The sequence below is a fragment of the Molossus molossus genome, unplaced genomic scaffold (assembly GCF_014108415.1).
Source record: "Molossus molossus isolate mMolMol1 unplaced genomic scaffold, mMolMol1.p scaffold_m16_p_12, whole genome shotgun sequence".
Classification (NCBI taxonomy): domain Eukaryota; kingdom Metazoa; phylum Chordata; class Mammalia; order Chiroptera; family Molossidae; genus Molossus; species Molossus molossus.
Genome location: NW_023425347.1, coordinates 76,309,102 through 76,331,845, shown reverse-complemented (window position 1 = coordinate 76,331,845; position 22,744 = coordinate 76,309,102). Strand labels below are relative to the sequence as shown.

General features: G+C 42.0%; 2 protein-coding genes across 5 annotated transcripts in view; both read left to right on the top strand.

Moving 5' to 3' along the window:
• Window positions 1-22,744, top strand: part of MACF1 (microtubule actin crosslinking factor 1) — a 233,613-nt gene that overhangs the window by 166,052 nt on the left and 44,817 nt on the right. For all 4 annotated transcript variants that reach the window (XM_036257347.1, XM_036257345.1, XM_036257348.1 and 1 more), the window contains 5 exons: window positions 15,772-15,933; window positions 16,094-16,264; window positions 17,369-17,535; window positions 21,284-21,443; window positions 21,780-22,106. In XM_036257347.1, coding sequence (XP_036113240.1) covers window positions 15,772-15,933; window positions 16,094-16,264; window positions 17,369-17,535; window positions 21,284-21,443; window positions 21,780-22,106 — 987 coding nt within the window. The remainder of the gene's footprint in view (window positions 1-15,771; window positions 15,934-16,093; window positions 16,265-17,368; window positions 17,536-21,283; window positions 21,444-21,779; window positions 22,107-22,744) is intronic.
• Window positions 4,209-8,463, top strand: KIAA0754 (KIAA0754 ortholog). Its single transcript, XM_036257349.1, has one exon. The coding sequence runs from the start codon at window positions 4,525-4,527 to the stop codon at window positions 8,461-8,463; it is 3,939 nt and encodes a 1,312-aa protein (XP_036113242.1). The 5' UTR covers window positions 4,209-4,524.

Here is a 22,744-nt window from a genome sequence, read left to right as displayed (position 1 = left end):
CCAGCTGTCTTTAATTAGGAAGACAGCAGGAAGGGCCCGGATTGTTCTTTCTTTTAAATTCACTGAAGGAAAATCGGACACCAGATTCTGTTCTTAGGGATTTCTAAATGAGTATAGAATTCTTTGAACTCTGTAATCAACTAACTGGAAACTAATTTGAAATTTGGCTTCAGCACATATATTTGTGGTTACAGGAGTCGGAGAAGCCTCCACAGTGGTTCTCTGGAGCTCCCTGTACTTCTCTTTTAAAAAGTTTACACACAGCATATGAAATGAACAGATGCTTTTTTTGTTGTTAGAGCTATTCGGGAGACAAGCGGCTGAAAGCTGTATCAGGTATTTATTTCAGTCACTATGATGGCTATTGGCAGAGTTCCACATACCAAAACTAAGGAGAAACTCATGAACAGATAAAAAAAATAAGACACAGAGGAAAGAGACTCTGTCTTCCTCCCTTGATTTCTCTCTAAACACATATTCATGATAAAGAAGAAACAAAGCAATCTTTAACTTCTTTATTTTGGGATGGGTGGGGCATTGGGCAACTTTACATAATCCTTTCTATGAGGTTGTGTTTGCACTTTTGGGAAGTTTTTTTATGATGATGCCCTAACACTTAAGAGAGAGTATGACTTCAATTGAAAAGTAATTTTAATCCAAATTTCACAGTTGCTAAAATGCTCCACTAATTTATTTCTATTATAATCTGAAGCATTGGTGAGAGTGGTGAGTACAAGGTAGATAGGTGTGGGGAAGGAAAAGACCAGAAAAGACTGAATTGATTGGCACCTGACATGGTGAGGAAACAGGAAAGGAATTTCTGCCTGGGAAGTTTGTGATTCCACATCAAATCATTCTTTATAATAGAATAACCACCCACCCTTACTTAGTCCAGAGCCAGAATTCTTCAGATTCTTCTAACCAGAGGGGCCCTGGCACACTAATAGTGTTATGATATCTGAACACTTCAGTGAGTGTATTTGGCCAGAGAGATTTGCTAGTGAAATTGATCTTGCCTTCCCTGAGTTTTTCCAGTTGTACTGAATAATTAAAAGAAAATTAAAATCTGGATTCCCTGAAATGTTAAGTGTCAGATCTGAAAATTGGTCAAGCCCTAGGAACACAGTGTATCAGAATTAGAAGAGACCTTAAAATTTATTCTAAACTGATAGAGGATTTGTACATCTGTTTCCTCGAATCTCTGCCAAGTGATTGCTTGAATTTCTGCTCAAACACCTCCGGAGTCAGGAATGTCATCACTTTAAGGGACACCCCTATTTGAATAGCTGTGAAAAAGCTCTTTTGTTGTTTGAAATCTGCCCTTGGATCTTCATGTGTCAGCTTAAGGATACATCCAGAATAAGCTTCCCTCCTCCCACGTCCCAGTCCTTCAGATACTTCTTGTTGATCATATTGCCTGGAACCTTCTCTAGGTCAAGCATTTTCTGTTCTTTCTGCTGTTTATTCCTCAGAAGACAGAGTTTCTAGTGTTTTGCAGTATAGGGCCAGGAGGACTCAGGATTCCATGGCAGCTCCTTTAAAAGTTTTAGAATTAGCCATAGCCAGTTTGGCTCACCAGTTAAAGCATTGGCCCACAGACCAAAGAGTCGTGGGTTCAATTCCAGTCAAGGGCACATAACTCGGTTGTGGTTGGTCCCCGCCATGCAGGAGGCAACCGGTTGAGGTGTCCCTCTCACGTTGATGTTTCTCTCTCTCTCTCCCCCTCTATCTGAAGATAAATAGAAAAACTATCCTCTGGTGAGGATTATAAAAAAAGAAAAGTTTTAGAATTAAAGAATATTAGAGTTAGAAAGGCAGTCAAGGCACAATCTAGGCTGCATCCCCCTTTCAGTTTACAGATGGGGAAAGAGTCTTTCAGATTTGAGTGGGCTGAATTGATCAACAGCCTCTTTTGAAGTAAGAAATAAAGTGTAAAAACAGTTTGCCACTGAAAGATCTTTTAGTTGTTTAATTCTGAGCACAGGCTTCAGCCCACACCTCATTTTTGCCAAGGACCTCTCTGGCTCCCTAAGGCTCAGCTCAGCGTTTCACGCCAGATCTCCATGCACCAGCTATTGGCTTCATTTACTGTTCACATAAAGGTTAGAAACAACTTTTCCATGAGTTTGACTATATTGACCACACGGTCCAAGAAATTCAGAAATTTTAATAGATGTTTTTTTCTCCTTTCAGAAAATGACCATCACAAAGGGAGCTACATTCCCCTTCAGAAATGTAGCTGCCTCTGGTGGACAGTTTCCTGGGTTTCCCTTTGTATTTTCTTTGTTTAATAGTCACCAGGTAACTTAGCTTTTTGAAAAGCCCAAAGTCTGTGGGTCACCTTTCTATAGCAATTTTGGTCTTGAAACGTGAAAATACAGACACATGCTTTGCAACTGACCCCAAGGAGACTCAGGTTTCCTTGGGTGTATGCAGCAATAAAGGAGCACAGGTGTTTGGGCGTGGGGCACTACTGCTGGCATCTTCATTGCCCTCACCCCTCAGCCGTCTATGGGCAGAGAAATCCTGGTGGGAAAAGGGACCGAGACCTGATGTAAGAAGGGTGAGAGAGAAGGTGCCTAGAGTTTATCCAATAACTTGGTCTCTGAGCGTGACCCAATCCTTCCGACACCCAGAAAGTGCCAGAGTCAAGGCTGGAGTGTTCTTGGGTCTAACAGGGGCCAGCTAAAGGTGACATTGGAGGGGTTCGGACAGCCTTTGGTTGGCATACCTGGAGCCCATAGCGAGGCAGGCAGCCCTCGGCAGCCGGCGCGACCCTGCCGGCAGATGGGGCCCCGAGTGGCCCTTGCCAAAACTGGCTGGCTCGGGGAGGCCAGGCGCCCTTTCTGAGTTCGCTGGCCCTTGGGCTGGGCTCAGAACCCCCGCCGGGTGGGAAGCAGGCAGGGGCCTGGCCAGGGGGAAGAGGGCGGGGCTTTCCTTTGTCAGGGGATTTGCGCCTTATGGCAGAGAGGCAGAGACTCGCAGGGCTCCCCTCCTCGCGCCCTCTCGGGGGGCGGGGCTTTCCCTCCGGCCAGGGGGCGTGGGGCTCGAGGGCCTGCTGAGCCCCGGGCTGGCGCCCGGGTTCCCTCCTCGCAACCTCGCAGAAGCTCCTCCTTCAGTGCCTCGGCCTCCAATAGTCTCCGCCACCCCCTTCTTCTCGGCTCGGGTCGCTCCTTTTCCCTGCCCCCGCCCCGGCTCCGCCTCTGCCCTCCTCCCCTGGGCTCTCCATTTGGTGCTCCCGGGCTTCCAGGGGGGCTGCCCAGGCGGGGTGGCGCGGCAGGAAGGGGGAGGAGAGCAGCCCGCCAGCCCAGCACTTCCTACGAGCGGTGAGCGCGGTGAGCGGTGAGCGCAGCGCGAGGGAGGAGGGCTCGCCCCCGCCCGGCCCGAGTGGAGCCTTTTGTTCCCAGCCAGAAGTTTGCATGCCGGGACCGTGACAGCTGCGGGCGGGCGGGCGGGCGGGGAGGACAGCGGGCCGGTGGTGGTGGCGGCGGCGGCGGCAGTGGTGGCGGAGAATAGAGGCGGCTGCTTGACATGCAGCCCACGGCGCCGCGGCTGCGGGCCGGGGACTGGCGACGGCGGGGGAGGCGGCACCCACAGCACGCGGGACTCAGCAGCCGGAGGGACAAACTAACTTCCTGAGCGTGGACCGGAGGCCCGCGCGGCCCGGAGCCACCTGCCAGCCTGCGGTGAGGCGACCCTGGCCTTCGGGATGTGCGGCATGGCGCAGGGGAGTGGGCCGCGCTGAGCGAGCCCTTCCGACAGACCCTCTGCGGCTGCTGCATTCTGCCGGCCTCTCAGAGGCCCGGCGCCCGGCTCCACTCGCCTTGTTTTGCAGCCACAGCGCAGGGCTGTTCTGGGAGCCACAACAATGCCATGATGTTTTGGAGACAGGAAGCACCAAACTGGCCCCGAATGAAGGACTTCCTGTGTTTAAAGTTACAGGAATATCCGCTGACCAGCCCAGTTCAAATACAAACACCCGAACTAGGGAGGACCAATGGCTAATTCAGACCAGCTGGACTCTCCAGGGGTGGAACTGAGGATAAAATGAGAGGAATTCTTAGGAGCTTGGGCCATACATGAAGACTAGAGAGCCTGTGCCATTGTTAAAGGACACAATCGGTACAAATCCTCCGCTGTTAACTCTGCTTGGATGAGAAGTGAGTGGAACTAGATATTGAATAAGACTTGTCAATATCAGATGATTTTTTATTGATTAAATTAGAGCAGTGCTCTTTAAAAAGAATTTTTTTTAAAGCCATACAAGGAATTGTTTTGTTTGTTGGTTAAATTATACCACTTATCTACAACTATGAGGCTGCTAGCCTGTGAGGAAAAAGCTGTTCCTAGAGCTTCTCCCAGAATAGGTTCAAAGTGGGGCTTCCAGCCTTTCTGGAGGGCAAATCCAGTTGGTGGTTTGGGATTATGAATATGTAAAGAGATTTTTAACTTACACAGAATGCATTTTTGGGGAACTCATGAAAAACTTTTAAAAGGTTGATGGTTCATTTAGATTGAAAAATTATGGGTAAGCCACTCAGCAGGCCAGACTGTTTAAGGCAGAACCCCACCTGCCTGGGGAAGGGAGAGGAAGAGGATGGCTATATAGAGGACTGCTATGTTCCACAGCGGTCTATATATGATACAATGAGGATAAATGAACAAATTGACCAAGGGTCAAAGCTTAATCAGACTTCAAAAAGCACCATGGAAAAGATGGAAGGAAGTACTATGTCCAGCAATGGTACGTTAGGAGCAGCAGCTAATGTTTTTGAGTCTAGAGCACCAGAAGGCAAAAAGCTGGATGAGAGAATAATATTTGATGCACTGAAACTAAGCAGTGATGTGCAGAAGTTGGCACCTGTGCCGCCCAGAAGGCGACCAAATACAGAACGCAAAGACAATGTTAACAGGAGATCATGGAAGTCCTTCATGCCACCCAATTTCCCAGAATTTGCAGAAAGAATGGAAGCTTCTCTCAGTGAGGTTTCAGAAGCTGGTGCTTCAAATCCTTCCTTGCAAGAAAAGAAGGAATCCAGTTCTGCATTAACAGAAAGTTCTGGTCATTTGGACAACAGGGAACCTCAGTTAGAGTCAGTAACTCTGGAACATGTGTCCAAATCCATAGGTATTCCAGAAGTGCAGGATATGAAAAACTTAAGTGGAGACTGCCAAGACTTCATATTTCAGCAGCACAGTGAGAGCTCTCCTAATGAATTCCAGCCTCTAGAATCAGAAGCTGCAGCAGCAAGTGGTAACACAGATGTAATGCAGGAACACAGATTCTCAAGTGCAACCTGGCCCAGAGCCATGAAAAGTTTGGCTAAGGGAGGCTTCAGTGAGAAGCAGCACCCCCTTGGGGACGCAGCTTGCACTGTGGAAATGCCACCTCTCTCCCCTTGCCTGAGTGAAGAGCTGTTGGATCCAGAATTGCATGTTCTCATAACCCCCAGCCTGAGAGAGAAAACGGAGTCTGAACTAAAGTTTGAGGAGGATGAGCGATGGATTATGATGGAGGCTGAGGAGGAATGGGAGAAACTGTCAGAGAGAGAAAAGACTTTTCTAATGGCAGATGAGAAAAAGAACAGCCTGACAGATATTTTTGAAGACAGAGAACAAGCAAACACTGGAGCAGTGGTGGAGGATGGGTCTGATTGCTCAGCTGCTATCTTGGAGAATTTTGACCCCCTAGCTCTTGGTCAGATTTGCTGCTCTGATGACCTACAGCCACCTGAGAACCACTTGGCTTCTGTTCTCACGGATACACCTCTTGATTACAGTTGTATTCTCATAGGTGAGAATGATATAGGTAAGCTGAAAAACAGAACTTCCCAGGAGCTGGAGGACCTTATTTCCGATTTAGAATACACTGTTGGTCCTGTCAATTCAGAGCAGCTCTCTGACACAGATTCAGTGCAGATGTTTCTTGAACTTGAAAAAGAATGTTTATGTGAAGAAGGAGGAACCCCTCTAGTTGAGCTGGAGAACCAAGCTTCTTCTGAAGGGCTGGCCCCACCCCAGGATACAGAAAATTCACTTGTAATTAGTCACTTTTCAGGGGCTGCCTTAGAAAAGGAACACATTAGCATTTTAAATGTAAGGGTGAAAGACGATGATACTGGATTGGATTGTGAATATTTTAATGCCCTGGATTCTTCTCAGGTGCCTAATGCTGTGGAACTTATTGCCCTTTCTGATAACATGAGGGACACTTCCACTGTTAGTGAGAAGTGTGAAAAAGTGCCTTTTAGCCCCAAGACTGCAGGGGAATTTAGGTTCAGACACCCCGCTGATCTGGAGTCACCAGGAAAGCTGGGCCCAGGAGGATTGCCCAACTCTGACTGCAGGGTTTCTCATGAAGAAAATTTATCAGCCTTTGAAGCTGAACTGGCCAAAGAAAATGGCTGTTTGTTCCAGGTAGACTGCAGTCAAATTGAGGGGAATGTTGAGAGGGTCCCCCTCGGTTCTGCTTTTAGCTATGAACTAGCAGATATTACCTCAGGATCTGAAGTAGAGGTGTTATCATGTGGTTCACATTTACCAACAGATGAGATTCATTTGGAAAGTGAGAAAGGAGCTGTTAATCAAGAAAATAGTCTGACTTCCTTGGGAACTGTGGAACCTTGTGAATTGTCCACAGAGAAAGTTTATGATGAGTCACAAGAGCTGGGTTATGAAGCCCAGCTTTTGGAGGACCAAGCCCAAGCACATTTTTATGGAGACTTCCCAGAGCAGGTCTTCCAGGATCTCCAGAGAAAGTCCCCAGAGTCAGAGATTCTGAGTCTGCACCTGCTGGATGGAGGACAGAGACATAACAGTGATGGAGAAGGTACTGTGAATGACATAAAGTCCAAGCTGAATGTGGCATCACTGAGTGAAGATGAGACAGAAATGAGAGATTCAGAGTCATTGCTGAATATCTTTCTGGGGGAACAAATTACCAAGGCTAGTAATACCGAACCAGTTTTGGAGGAATGGATACCCATCCGAGAGAAACCTGCCCCAACTGCTGCAGTGTCCACTATAGAAGATGCCCTAGATGCTGCAGTGCTTGCCCCAGAGGGAACTGCTGTAGCTGCTGTCACAGTGCCCTTTCCAGATGAGGACATGCCAGTTGCTTCAGTGGCCACCATTGAGGCACATGTCCCAGCTCTTGCAGTGCCTGCTTCTGAGGGGACTGCTCCAGCTGCTGCAGTACCCACCACAGGGGAGGACATCCCAGAGGGCTCTGTCACCCCAGCTGCTGTAGTGCCTGCTCCAGAGGAGCCTGTTACCCCAGCTGTTATAGTGCTCACCCCAAAGGAGTGCACAGCTCCAGCTGCTGCTGTGCCCACCCCAGAGGAGCCTGCAGCCCCAATTGCTGCTGTGCCCACCCCAGAGGAGCCTGCAGCCCCAACTGCTGCCGTGCCCACCTCAGAGGAACCTGCAGTCCCAACTGCTGCAGTGCCCACCTCAAAGGAACCTGCAGCCCCAGCTGCTGCTGTGCCCACCCCAGAGGAGCCTGCCGCCCCAACTGCTGCAGTGCCTACCCTAGAGGAAGCTGCAGCCCTAACTGCTGCAATGCCCACCCCAGAGGAAGCTGCAGCCCTAGCTGTTGCTGTGCCCACCCCAGAGGAGCCTGCTGCCCCAACTGCTGCAGTGCCTACCCCAGAGGAAGCTGCAGCCCTAACTGCTGCAGTGCCCACCCCAGAGGAAGCTGCAGTCCCAGCTGCTGCTGTGCCTACCTCAGAGGAGCCTGTAGCCCCAACTGCTACAATGCCCACCCCAGAGGAACCTGCAGCCCCAACTGCTGCAATGCCCATCCCAGAGGAACCTACAGCCCCGGCTGCTGCTGTGCCCACCCCAGAAGAGCCTACATCTTCAGCTGATAGAGTGCCCACCCCACAGGAGTCTGCCACTGCAGCTGCTGCAATGCCCACCCCAGAGGAAACTGCAGCCCCAGCTGCTTCAGTGCCCTCCCCAGAGGAAACTACAACCCCAGCTGCTGCAGTGCCCTCCCCAGAGGAACCTGCATCCCCAGCTGCTGCAGTGCGCACCCCAGAGGAACATGCAGGCTCAGTTGCTGGAGTGCCCACCCCAGAGGAACTTGCAACCCCAGCTGCTGCAGTGCCCACCTTAGAAGAACCTGCCACCACAGCTGATAGAGTGCCCACCTCTGAGGAGCCTCCCACTCCAGCTGCTGCAGTGCCTGCTGTGGAAGAAGTGTTCCTTGCTGGTGTGCACTTCCTGGGAGATACTGTCCACACTGATTCAGTGCCTATCTCAGAAGAAGGAACTCCTGTTCTAGAGGATTCTTCCTCCACTGGAATGTGGATCAAGGAGGACCTTGATTCTCCAGCATTTGGAATAAAAGAGGTGACTGGCACAGTGCTGCATGGGAAAGTGCCTCTGGCTGCAAGTGATGGATTAAATTCAAATGAGGTAATTGTTGCTCATTTTGTTAGGGAAGAATCTAGAGAGTAAAGTGAAATTTGCAAGTTCTCTGACTCGGTGGTAATTAGAAAGGGCACAGATAGTTCTTTCTTTGGACTTCTTTGGGGGCTCCTGGATTTTTCTGGTCTTTTTATTGAGTTTATGAGGGAAAATATGTCTTACTTTCATTTGGCAAAACTTTATAATTCGTATTAAATTTTTTTATTCAGAGATAGCAAAAACCTAAGGAAGACAAGGATGTACACAGTTGTTGGTTTACATTTTGAAAAAGATTATTAGCAGGAATGGGTGATTCTGCTTTTGACATAACCATAGGCATGTTCTTTGCTAAGTCAAGAGGCTGCTAATTGATCAGTGATGTCAGGCTAGAGTGTAGGCTTTTGGAGTGAGACCTTAACCACTCTGGGAAAATTAATTAGATGTCATGAGTCTTCAGTTTCATCATTTGTTAAGGTAGAACTCTGAAGAGTGTGAGGATAAAATGTGATAACTTATTTAAAGTATCAAGTACATAAGATTTCAGTCACTGTTGATATCCTTCCCTTTTCTCTTTAAAAAAATAGATACGTTGGTTAGTTGAAAGAATTCACCAAAACATGTTGTGTTAAAGCAATATACAGGTGTAAATTATAGCTTTTTAATACAAAAAGCTATTAAAGCCAGAAAAAGTCATAATAATGTTTTTGAAAAAGAGATATTACAGTCATCTTGTCAAACTTCATGTCTTGAAGCAAGTTACTTTCCTTCCCTGTGCTTCTTGTTTCTTAATCTATAAAATAAGGAAGTTGAGCTAAACGTTCTCCTGGGTCTCCCTTAAGTCCAAGATTTTGAAATTCGTAATGTTAGAGAACAGACTGTGTTAGGAACAGTGTTCACATCCTTGAGCACTCCTAGTCAAAGGAACTTGAGATGGTCAGATTTACAGTTCATTGCTCCGGTGTCATTTGGTCAGTGGTAAGCAGTGGATTGAAGGAGTTAGAAGTTTAGTCTAATCTAATAACAGTCAGGGGTTACTGAGTGTGGAGATGGGTTTTTTTTTCTTTTATCCTCACCCGAGGACGTTTTTGCATTTATCTTCAAATAGAGCGGGAAGGAGAGAGGGAGGAAGAGAGAGAAAACATCGACATTAGAGAGACACATCGAGTGGTTGCCACCCACACAACCCCAACTGGGACTAGGGACAAACTGCAACCAAGGTACATACCCCTAGCGGGAACCGAACCCGGGCCTCTCTGGTCTGTGGGCCGACGCTCTAACCACTGAGCAAAACCGGCCAGGGCTGGAGGTGGTTTTGATTTTATACCATCCTCAGGACCCAAAATAGTACTTTTCTTATAGTAGGCTTTCACTGTTGACTGGCTGACTAAATGAGTATCAATCTCCTGAATATCTGTGGATGCTACAAGAAAGATGGGTTTTGCCCTGGCCGGTAGCTCAGTTGGTTAGAATGTTGTCCCAATACACCAAGGTTGCAGGTTCAATCCCCAGTCAGGGCACATACAAGAATCAACCAATGAATGCATAAATAACTGGAACAACAAGTCAATGTTTCTCTCTCTCTCTCTCTCTCCTTCTCTCCCTCTCTGTCCACCCTCCCCAGCCAAATTCAGTAAGTAAAAGAAGAAAAAGAAAGATGGGTTGTTCTCTCATCCACCCCTTGCAGAGCCTTTCAGGGCAGCCTTAGCTGGCTAAAGTATCATTTAAACATGCAACTACTAGCAATGAAAAATCACTTTGACAGTGGGCTACAGATCTTCCTGAGTGGTAGTGGTGTCATCTTGGGCTTCACCTGTTATTTTGTAATGCGTCATCCCATCAAATTAGAATGCATCACCTTTCAGGTAGATGGATATGATTCAGTTTTTAGAGTTTTAGAGTATTTGGGATTAACACCAAGATCCCAGTAATCTGTCCAAAGCCACTGGCATTATTAATTATACAGACTGTTTCCAGTGTAAAGCCTACAGCAATCATCAGTGACATACAGAAATTAAATTTATAAGAAGCCAATCAAATCTGCAGAAAGTAAAAAATTCATGGAAACCTTTAATCAGTCTCTGGGATCTTTGTTTCCTCATCTACAAAATGAGTAGATGAAGCTAGGTAATCTCTAAGGATCTTTCCAGCTATAGTAGGTAGTCATTTTATGACACAGTACCTATTATAAATGATAGGAGAAGGAAATAGTAGCCCAGCTTTCAAGGTAGTTCATCACCTGTGAAGTGTAGTTACTTTATGGAGTATCTGGAAGCAGGATGCCACATCTGTGTACAAAAAGAGAAATCTAATTCATAGCCAAAGCCAGGACTGTTAACCAATAAGAATGTAGAGAAGCTATTTTGAAATATTTATTGAAACAAAACAAATACCATTATAGAGATAACATGAGCATACAGATTTTGCTAAATTGATGAAAAAATTTTTTTCCAAGATGAGAACTGTATGGATTTCATTTCTTCCAAAAAGATTTCTAGAGGCAATTTGAACCTGCCATTTTTATACATAAACACTTAGAACTTGACAAGCGATTATACCCGGAATGTGATTTAGAATGAACTGCTTTAGATCCTCTGTGTATGTATGTATGTACAAATGTACAAATGCATGTATACATGGTAAATAGATGAAAGTTTTCTAATAGCAATAATGAGAGTTTGGTAGAAGAAGCAAAATGTCAGAATTTGCTATTTCTATAGTGGGATGTAGGCCCACTGAAAGCAATCTATGGTTATTGAAATGCTCTTTTCATTTATAGACTTCCTTAGTCTTATTTTTAATCACTGGGGAGGAAAAAAAAACCTTTTGTATAAAATAGGGGTTCTATAAAATTCAAATTTGCCCAAAAAGCCTTTATGCAAAAATCGGAGAGCCCCAGACTCTCAGTTCCGTGTTTGAATGCTTGGTTGATTAGCAGAACCTTCATGGACTTGTTTGTTTTTCCTAACACTATCTCTATACAATTGTTTATTCAATAGATAAATATTTATTGCATACCTACTCTGTGCCAGGTACTGGGGCTCCTGCAGTGAATAGAATTGGCATGGTCCCTGCCTTTGTGGAACTTATACTATAATGAGGGAGACAGACATTAAGCAAAAATGACACAAATATATAACTACAGATTACAGCAAATGCTTTGAATAAAAACATAAAGACTGTGATAAGAAATAAAAGGGGTATTTAATTTCATTTGTGCCGTCAGGGAAAGGGTTTCAAAACTGAAACCTGGTGGATAAATAGAAGTTACTCGGCCCTGGCCAGTTTGGCTCAGTCATTAGAGTGTCGGCCCACGGACCAAAGAGTCTCGGGTTCAATTCCAGTCAAAGGCACGTACCTTGGTTACAGTTTGATCCCCAGCACTGGTTGGGGTCATGCGGGAGGCAACCAATCTGTGTGTCTCTCATGTCGATGTTATTCTCTCCCTTCTTCCCTCCATATTATGGAAAAATATTCTCAGGTGAGGATTAAAAAATAAAATAAAAAATAGAAGTTACTTAGGCAGAGAGTCAGGGGGAAGAGCATCCCAGACAAAGGAAATGGAAAACTGAGAAGAACTTGCATGTTAGAACTAAAAAGCCAAGTGGCTAGACCACAGTGACCAAGGGTTCTGGAAGAGTGCCTTGAAGTGATTCTAGAGAAGTTGGCAGGGGCCAGATGATGGAGGGACTGAGAAAGACATCCTCAAAAGCATCTGTACCTTAAAAACCATGAGAGGCTATTGAAAGATTTTAAGTAGGGGAGTGAGATGATTCCATATACATTTTTTAAAGATTACTTTCAGCTTAAAGATAGAGAAACCTGGTTCACACTGATGTAAACATTCTTAACATTATTTGGGGTTTATAAATCTCAGATTTCTTTTATCTTATATTTTATTAGTTTGTATTCAAATAGATAATGACATAAATACAGAAAACACTGAATGGTTTGCAATTTTTTATTTCTTCAATTACACTGGCACCCTGCGCAGTTTGGCTCGGCAGTTGGAGCATCGGCCCTCCGACCAAAGCGTCTTGGGTTCAATTTTTGGTCAAGGGCACGTACCTGGGTTGCAGGTTTGATTCTGGCCCCAGTCAGGGTCGTATGGGAGGCCCCAGTCAGGGTCGTATGGGATGTGTCTCTCTCAAATCAATGTCTCTCTCTCTCTTCCTCCCTCCATTCCACTCTATCTAAAAATCAATGGGAAAATATCCTCAGGTGAGGATTAACAAAACAAAACAAAACAAAAATTACACTGGCTACTGTGTGTAGAATGGATTTAGAAAATCAAGGGCAGAGTCCAGTGGCCTGCTAAGCTACTGCAATTATCTAGGTTGCTTGGACTGGAGAGATGTAAGTAGATTTTAAGACAGTTGGATGTATTCAAGATCTATTTTGGAGGTAGAATCAACAAGACCTGATGATGGCTTTTATGTTAGGAGGAGGGGAGAGGAGATATCAAGGATGGCTTCTAGGTTCTACTTTGTACAACTGAGAGGATGGGGACAGTAGTAAATTGTTGATTTAGGGAAGAACAGATTTGGGAGGAGAGGAAAGTAGGAAGTACTGCTCAATTTTGGGATGGTTAGGTTCGAGATGCCTGTGATTTCATTTGTATAGCAATATTAAGAAAGTAGTTGGATATATAGTTTTAAAGTCATAAGCATTTATCATGGTTAACATTTAAAGCCATAGGAATGGGCCCTGGCCAGTTTGGCTCAGTGGTTAGAGTGTCGGCCCATGGACCAGAGAGTCCCGGGTTCGGTTCCCACTAAGGGCATGCACCTCGGTTGCATTTTGTCCTTGGCCCCGGTCGGGGTTGTGTGGGTGGCAACCAGTCAATGTGTTTCTCTCATGTCAATGTTTCTCTCTCTCTCTCTCCTCCCTCTCTTCCTCCTGCTCTATCTGAAGATAAATGCAAAAATGTCCTTGGGTGAGGATAAAAAATAATAATAATAATAATTAAAATAAATAAATAAATAAAGCCATAGGAATGGATAGAATTGCCAAGAGAGTATAGAATGAGAAGAGGGCCCAGGACTGACATTCTGCCCTTATCCCCACCCCCAGACAAAAACATTTGGAAGTTTAGAAGAAGTAGAGAACAAAAGACATCAAAAAAGATGTTCTTTGGGAAATTTTCTGTATTATGTCCCTGTTGTATCTTATATTCATACAATAATATTTATTAATATTTTGCTGTGCAAAATGTCTGCCAGCCCTCATTAGTTAATAACATGGCACAGTCCCATTAAAATACTAAGGAGTAGGACTTTTAATGTGTCTAAAAGCACTGGGTTTGCAAAACAGCTTTATTTGGGAGTTGAGAGAAGGGAGCAAGTGTTTTCAAATGTACTTTCTTTAACATTCTGTTCACTTGTGTTCAAAATAAATATTTAGATGGCATTTACTTAGAGGTGCTTTCATATATTTTTAACCTTCTGAAAAAAAGATAAGAAAAATACCCAAACCTATCAACACAATCCATAGAGAGGAGGTGGAAAACAAAGAAAGAAATCTAATGCTTCTATAGGAAATGTTCGCAAACAAAGTACATTCGAATTTCAAAAAAAGAATTAGCTCTATTATATGAAAAAGATTAAGATATTTACATATTTACTTTTCTGTGCTATTTACATCATTGTCCAATAGAGTTTTTTGCCAAGAGGTGGGATGTGGCTGTTGATCACATGAAATTTGGCCAGTGTAGCTGAGGAACTGAATTTTTAGTTAATTTAAATAGCCACTTGGAGTTGCTGGCTACCATATTAGCACAGGAAGAATGTAAATGTCACTCGTAGTGTGAGACAGGATTTGATTGAGGGTAAAAGGCATCTCTTCAGCGAACTCAACATCTTTCCTCTGTACCTTTGACTTTCTGCTTTCTTTGTTTTTCCAGCCCCCATCTACCACCACCATTTTGTTGCACCCAAGCAACTTAAAACATGGGAGTTATGTTTTGTTTTGGATTTTTTTTCCTCTGCTCTGATTTTTCTTCAGTGAAAACATCTTTAATACAAAATGGAATCATAGCACTTTCTTTTTCTGGGAATCATGTTGTTGTGGGGAAATAGTCATTTTTAGCTGCCTTGTAGTGTTGCCTAACAAAATATGGTGTAATCAAATTATAGTATAAAATGAAGCCTACTGGTAGTTACCTTTGTAACCTTCCTTTTATAGTGTTCTCTAGGGCTTTTCCTCCCTGGTGACTCACTTATCCAGCTAAAGACCATTCTTTCTAGAATCAGTTTCCTAATCCTGGTGTGATCTTATCTCATATAGGCCAAAATTAGTGTTACTCAAACTTAAGGGGTTTTTTTACATTTATTTTTGTCCTCTTCCATTTCCTGTCATCCTTCAGTCTTAATTGACTCATCTGTCTCGCTGAAACTGCAGGAAACTTTTATGGAAGAGAAAAGAATGGGATAATATGCAGATTAGTGGAATGTGGCTGATTTCTTATACTCTAATGATTGAAAGAAATCTGATCTTAGGGACAAGTATTTATTTCATTCTTTTCCTTAGAGTGGCAGAAGTACTATTCTCTCCTCTCTAAAATTTCTTTTAGAAATTTCTAAGTCATAGTGGAACTTAACTGCAATAGAAACATACACATTGCTTGTTATACTTGTTCACATTGTTTTAAAATTCTGTTGTTTTGTGGTGAACATGGATATACATTATCATTTACAAAATATTTTATGTATGTCTGCATCTTAGAGTTATGTGTCTGAAGTTGTTAAGGACATTTCCCAGTATTACTGGCCCGTTTCCCTTTGTAGTCAGAGGAATACTGTTTCAAGATGATTGTCTGTGTGTGATCTGTGACCCTGGAACAGAATGGAGTTAAATGGCCACAGGGGGATTAAGCTATAAAATTGGCATTAGTCCTAGTCAGAGAAGAGCATTGCATATATCAGTGGTCACTTAAAGCTATTCCCCAAAGTATTTTTCATCTTCAATAGTAGTCATTGGTATCATTCTTCCCTTTTCAGATTGATATACATACATCACATTTACTTTTATGATATCTTGAGGCTGACACTTCTCTGTTCTCTGTTCTCTATAGATTTTTGTATTAAAAATTAAGCAAACAGATTTTAAAAACAAACCATGAGTCAGTCACCCATTGGATTAAAGACCTAAGTAGTGCCATAACTCTGCTTGTTCACAGGAGGCTGTATTGAAATATGAAACCACATATTTCCTTGATAGTTCCTTGTACAAGTGGCTTGTTTCATTTTTTATTCCTGTCCTCCTTTGTTAACACATAAATCTTTCAAAAATAACCTGTCACTGTGTGGTGTAGAAGGTCTCTTTGCCTTTAGATTAAATCTTCTTTGGCTTACAATTATCTAGATGTTTCAGAAAGAACAGGTGGATCCTCTTCAGATGAAATTACAGCAGGTGAACGGACTTGGCCAGGGATTGATTCAGAGTGCTGGAAAAAACTGTGATGTGCAGGGTTTGGAACATGACATGGAAGAGATCAATGCTCGATGGAATACACTGAATAAAAAGGTAAGTGGTGGTGGGAGTGCAGGGGGTAACAAGTGTACTGGGAATGGAGGACAAGGAAAAGAGACATATAAATCTAAGGTTTCCCTATAGTTACAAAAAGGAGTCACTAGTAATTTTAAAAGCTCTCTCCTCTCAGAATGAACCTATGTCTGTGATACAGGTTGCACAAAGAATTGCACAACTACAGGAGGCTTTGTTGCATTGTGGGAAGTTTCAAGATGCCTTGGAGCCATTGCTCAGCTGGTTGGCAGACACTGAGGAACTCATAGCCAATCAGAAACCTCCATCTGCTGAATATAAAGTGGTGAAAGCACAGATCCAAGAACAGAAGGTAAGTGGGAATGTTGGGACAGTGAACTGTAACAGCCGCAGGGAGTGGCAGACAACACATTTGTTTATGGGTTAAGGAGCATGTTCAGGAGTTTTAATAGAATACTCACATACTTTGTATGATCTTGAAAAGAAAAGTAGGAATTTATTTTTTTAAATATTTTTTCTTTATTGATTTTAGAGAGAAAGGAAGGGAGAGGGAGAGAGAAATAGAAACATTGATATAAAGGAGGACATTGATTGGCCTCCTCCTGATGCCCCCGACTGGGGATTGGGCCCACAATCAGGGCATGTGCCCTGACCAGGAATTGATCTGGCAGCCTCTTGGTGCATAGGTCGATGCTCAACCATTGAGCCACACAGGCTGTTTTTATCATCTTACTTTAATGTACTATAGCTTACTATAGCATGTATTGGACTGAACAATTTTACATATTCATGTATCCTATTTCAATATTCAGTTCACACCTTAAAAGCTTTTTGAGTCAGCAATATTCTGAATAATATATATATATATATATCACGTATAAGGTTCTATCTAGATAGGGGATTTTTTGGCTTAATTTTCGTTTCAGTGTATTTTTCTCTTGGTTCAAAGCAAGTTTCCTGTTAGTTACATAATGGCAGTCACAGCTCCATTAAAAAACTTAAGTGTTGACCTGGCCGGTTTGGCTCAGCGGTTACAGCGTTGGCCTGCAGTCTGGAGAGACCCGGGTTCTGTTCCCGCTAAGGGCATGTACCTCGGTTTCAGTTTGTCCCCGGCCCTGGTAGGGTTGAGTAGGTGGCAACCACTGGATGTGTCCCTTTCACGTTGATGTTTCTCTCTCTCCCTCTCCCTCCCACTCTATCTGAACAAAATATCAAAAAATGTCCTTGGGTGAGGATAAAAAATAATAAAAACCTTAAGTGTATGAAAAGTTTACGTGGATGCTAGGAACATTATTATGTTTTTACCTCAAGGTGGGGAGGGGAAAGCCTTCTGTTATTCAGTTAAGCTTAGTATTTGGTGGGGTGGGGATTGAGGATGTTTGTTTTTCATTCTTATTTCAAATTTTATAGTGACCCTATGTTATCACTTTTCGTTTTCTTTAAATGTGTACAATAGTTGCTCCAGCGACTCCTAGATGATCGAAGGGCCACAGTAGACATGCTTCAAGCAGAAGGAGGCAGAATAGCCCAGTCAGCTGAGCTGGCTGATAGAGAGAAAATCACTGGACAGTTGGAGAGTCTGGAAAGTAGATGGATTGGACTACTCAGCAAGGCAGCAACCAGGTAAAGCCAACAGGGTTTTAGGAATGGGTCAGAGAAGGTTTGTTGTGTCCTTGTTTTTGACTTGTCACTGAGGTGTTCTAAAAGCTCCTGGATGCTTCATAAAGGGCTTTGGGAGATGTTTTATGGCTTTTATCTTGAAGAGGGATACATTCTTAGAGATAATCCTCATAATTAGAAAAGCTCTCAGGAAATGAGCCTCAGCTCTTCCATAAATTTCTGAAACCTGGAAGACTCATTGCTCTGTGTAATTCTGCTGCAGCATGATTGTAGTTTCAAATGATAAGACACAGACTCCTACAACCCAGCCAATGATTTTCTGAATGTTTGGAACATATCTTTTTCCTTCATATTCATAAATAATGTTTTTGATACTTGGAATTGAAATTTATACTACTTCTTTTCTGTCAGTTTTTTCTAATATTAGATGTTTTTACATTGAGGAGCTAGCCTGTGGTTCTGTTAAACATGTATGCATTCAAGAAATGCATGAACTTTACTTTCTTCAATAAATGGCCAAAAGACTGGCAGTACACTTTTCTCCTCCAAGACAGTGCTTTCTCTTTCCACAGCTATAAGTTGCCCCAGTGTCACTTGAGCTTAGTAAGTCACACGGATGTCTTTACTTTTAGCCTATACATTCCCCAGTTTAAAAAATAAGTGGTAGTTAATCAGAAATTAATATGAGAATATCAGAATTGATTCTTTATTATTGTAACCTCTCAGTTGTTTACGTCGCCAGTGGCAGTCTTTAAATAACTTCCTCTTCAGTCACTAATTCCACCTGCTCTTGGTCTACTTATATCTTTCTTTCCTTTTTTTTTTCAATTTTTATTCATTGATTTTAGAGAGAGGAAGGGGAAGAGCAAGAGAGAAACATCAACCTGTTGTTCCACTTATCTTTGCATTTACTGGTTGCCTTTTATATGTGCCCTGACTGGGGATCAAACCCACAACCTTGGTACATGGGGACGATGCTCTATCCAACTGTGCCACCCACAAAGACTGGCTTACTTATTTCTTATCTGAGTTTTTGCAACTTAGATACTTATTTTTACTTCCAGATTGCACTGCTTTTCTTCTGTCCATTTCCACCAATATTGCTATTAACAACCTTCCAGTTACCTAGGCTTAAAACCTCAACCCCATTTTTACCCTTCCCGTTCGCCCAACTTTGTGTCTCACATCCACCAGGATGCTAAATTCTGTCCATGTTATTCTACAGTGTCTTCCCACTCACATACCTCAGTTCATGACTTATGAGTTTTCACTTGGGCTAGTTCACATGAGGTAGCTTCCTAACTAATCACTCATCACTCTATTGCCGCTTATGCTCAGGTCTTCACCTCTTTGTATGCTCAAAGACATTTAAGGACTCCCTGTTGCCTATAAATAAAATTTAAACTATTTAACCCAACATTCAAAGTTTTCTACTAGTTGGCCTTAACCTGCCATTCTTAGTTTTCACTATTCTTTTTAGTCCTTATATTATAGGTAGAGAAACTCATATTTTATTCTTCAATATCTTCTGTCAGTTTCCTAGTTCTGTCTTTGCTTGGTGGTGCTGTATCTTCCATGAAATACTTTTGGCCATCTTCCCTTCTTCTATGAAGTTTTTCTTCATTCCCCAAGCATAGAACAACCTTACCTTCCTCCAAACTGCCATAACTCTTTGTCAGTAACTTGTACTGTGGTCATTATTTTATGTAGTACTTATCTTCCAGGTCTATAAGCTCATTAATGTTATGATTTGTTTCTAAAATACCTTTTTATGACTTACCTTCTACCCTATCCTGTTTTATCCTCCTATCCTACCATAGTTTCTAGGCCCTTATTTTAAAGAAAATTCCAAGAGCAACTTCATTTGTTATAGCCATTCTAAAGACTTATTTAGATTTTTAATACTGGATTGTTGATGCCTTCAAATTATTATAGCTATTTTCTTTGCTTCTCCAAGTCCTATATACATTGAGTTCTTCAAACTTTTTAGTTCCAAAATAAGAGAGGAGTTAGAAAGACATAGAATTTAGGGGCAATTTTTAAAAAATGAAATTCTAGTTTAATATTTTTATTTTTATAATATTTAATAAGATTTAATATGTTTAGTCATATTATCAAAAATATATTTTGAAGGCTGGCATAAATAAAAAAGGAAATTCTATACTTTATATTGACACTTAAAAATGGTATCTAAAAATACATTTTCCTTTATAACCCCCCCACTGCTAAATTTGACTGGCTTAAAAAATAAAATAGAATAAAAAAATACGTTTTTCTTTATATTTAAACATAATTGAATTTTCAGGTAATTAAAATGGCAAATCTTTATATTTAAATCATTTCTTATTGAAATGACTTTGTTTATCCCTGGCTGGTTTGGTTCAGCAGTTAGAGCGTCATCCCACAGGCCAATGAATTGCAGGTTCAATTCCAGTCGAGGGCATGTACCTCAGTTGTGGTCTGTCCCCGACCCTGGTTGGTGTCGTGTAGGAGACAACCAGTCGATGTCTCTCTCTCTCTCTCTCTCTCTCTCTCTCTCTCCCACTCTATCTGAAGATAAATAGGAAAATATCCTCAGGTGAGGAATAAACAAACAAATAAATAAGTAAGTTTGTTCAGGCCCTGACCAGGTAGCTCAGTTGGTTAGAGAATCATGCTGATACGCCAAGGTTATGGGTTCAATCCCCAGTCAGGGCACATATAAGAATCAACCAATGAATGCATAAATAAGTGAAACAACAAATCAGTGTTTCTTTCTTTCTCTGTCTCTCTCTCAAATATCAATTTTTTTTAAAAAATTTTGTCCATAAGATCTGGCACAAAGTAGCTGTTCAGTAAAGGTTTGCTGAACTAAAGTGCATCCTATACTCCTGGGCCTTTTCAGATGACATAGCATTTAGTCTGTTCTTAATGATTCAAAGTCATTATTTTGGCCTTTATTATTAATCTGTATGCTAATAGAGTTCTGTGGTTGTTTTTCTTTTTAGACTGCCTCCAATATTCAGGCTTGCCTTTGAAATCTGCTGTTTTTAATCTATAGGGAACTTGAAATCCAAGCTTAGTGTGGATGTTATAGTAAATAAGATTTAAGATTCTAAATGAGTTACAAAGTCCATAGTTCTGCCATTTGTGTTGGCAGATTTAGCCAGTATGAGATCTTTTGTTGTTGTTGTTGTTTTCCTTTCTACTAGATATATTCTGGGGCTTGAAATTACTGGAAGCCTTACTGGATTTGGGCAGTGGGGAGGGAGTTCTAGTTCATAGTCTGCCTTTGCTTTTCACATGCTCTCTTCTCTTCACTCACAAGCAAAGGTAGTAGTGACAGAGAGGAAAACAAAAGAGGATTGATGATTTTTCAGTTTCTTTAAACCTTATTTTGGTTTCATGTTCAGACGATGCATAAACTACATTCCATAGGAGAAAGAGCATTAAAGGGTCTGATTCTTATCCTCAGTGTTCTATTTCTACTCACTGGGCATCTCGGTCAAATCTTTCTTTACGTCTTCAGGGTTGGTTCTCTCTTTTGTAACAGTGGGATAATCATTCCTACTACGCTACTAGGTTATGACAGAATCAAAATAAGATAATACTTATGAGAACCTTTAAAACAACAAAGCATTACATATGTGTTCAGTTTACTATCGATGTTTAAAATGTACCTGGTAAAGATTGGTCTTTTATTGAATATGTTACTTTTATCCATGTTAATGTGACTTTTTTCCTTAGCAGTCTGTTCTATATATTTGTGTAGACATAAACAGCTGGAAGATATCCTGGTTCTGGCCAAACAATTCCATGAGACAGCTGAGCCTATTTCTGACTTCTTATCTGTCACAGAGAAAAAACTTGCTAACTCAGAACCTGTTGGCACTCAGACTGCCAAAATACAGCAGCAGATCATTCGGCACAAGGTAGGATGTAGTTATGATAAATGAAGACAAAGAACTGGAATCAGAATTCCTGGAAATTAGAAAACTGCCTGTAACATGCTAGAAGATGTGTTTGTGCGATTTTTTTTAAGTTTAAAATGTCAAATTATTAACTGGAGTAGTCACATCTTTGGTAGATAACTATTAATAGGCTACCATCATAAAAAAAAAACACAGCTATTGTGTTATTTGTGCCCTTCAGGAGGTAAACATTTTGTATTATTATTTAATTTATTACATCACTTGTTGTTCATTGTTTCATGTTTACTTTTCATTTATTTTGTTTCTGTTATTCATTTTTTCCATCTGGATTTCCAGGCTCTGGAGGAGGAAATAGAAAGCCATGCCACAGATGTGCACCAGGCAGTCAAAATTGGGCAGTCCCTCTCCTCCCTGACATGTTCTGCAGAACAGGGTGTGCTCTCAGAAAAGCTAGACTCTTTGCAGGCCCGATTCAGTGAGATTCAAGACCGGTGCTGTCGGAAAGCAGCCTTACTTGAACAAGCACTGTCTAACGCTAGACTGTTCGGGGAGGATGAGGTGGAGGTGCTCAACTGGCTGGCTGAGGTTGAGGACAAGCTCAGTTCAGTGTCCGTAAAGGATTACAGACAGGATGTCCTGCAGAAACAGCATGCTGACCACCTGGTATTCATGTTTTCCATTCTTACTGTTTATGTTACTAGTTATTTTGTAATTTTGATTCATATTTCTCTTCATTTCTTTTCTTTTTCATTTCTAACATTTCAACTTTGTACACAAGGGCATACTTATAGACTTGTTACTTAGAACTGATTTATTTTCTGATGAATCCATGGAAATACTTGTACTTAACAAACTGAATCAATAATTCTAGAAAATGATCCAGAGTGTAGTCAGGAGCTATCTCAATTCCAACTCAGATTTTACACCATTAGGTAATGCATCACTGTTTCCATTTGAACAGAAGCTTTTATAAAACCAAATTACCTAAATAATTCCCAGGGTTTGATCATATAGCTGTAACTTTTAAAATATTTCTAGAATTTATATGCTCAAATTCCAGGAGTCCCGCATCATCTTAGAATAATTTACCCTTTTTATTTCATCAAATGAAATTCATTAAATTTTGTTTCATGAGGTTTCTTTAGGGATGGCAAAAATAGGCAATGCACGGGGCGGTGGGGGGAGTTGTTGTTTTTGATCATCAAATTCTTCTGCTTCATTGAGTTCAAATATTGAGAGTTTTTAACCAGGATTTAAATCTGCCTGTTTCTTGCTGACTTTCTTCTTTTGAAATTTCTATC

Coding starts and splice junctions, on each gene's coding strand:
- KIAA0754 (XM_036257349.1), top strand. CDS start 4,525: ATGGGTAAGCCACTCAGCAGGCCAGACTGTTTAAGGCAGAACCCCACC.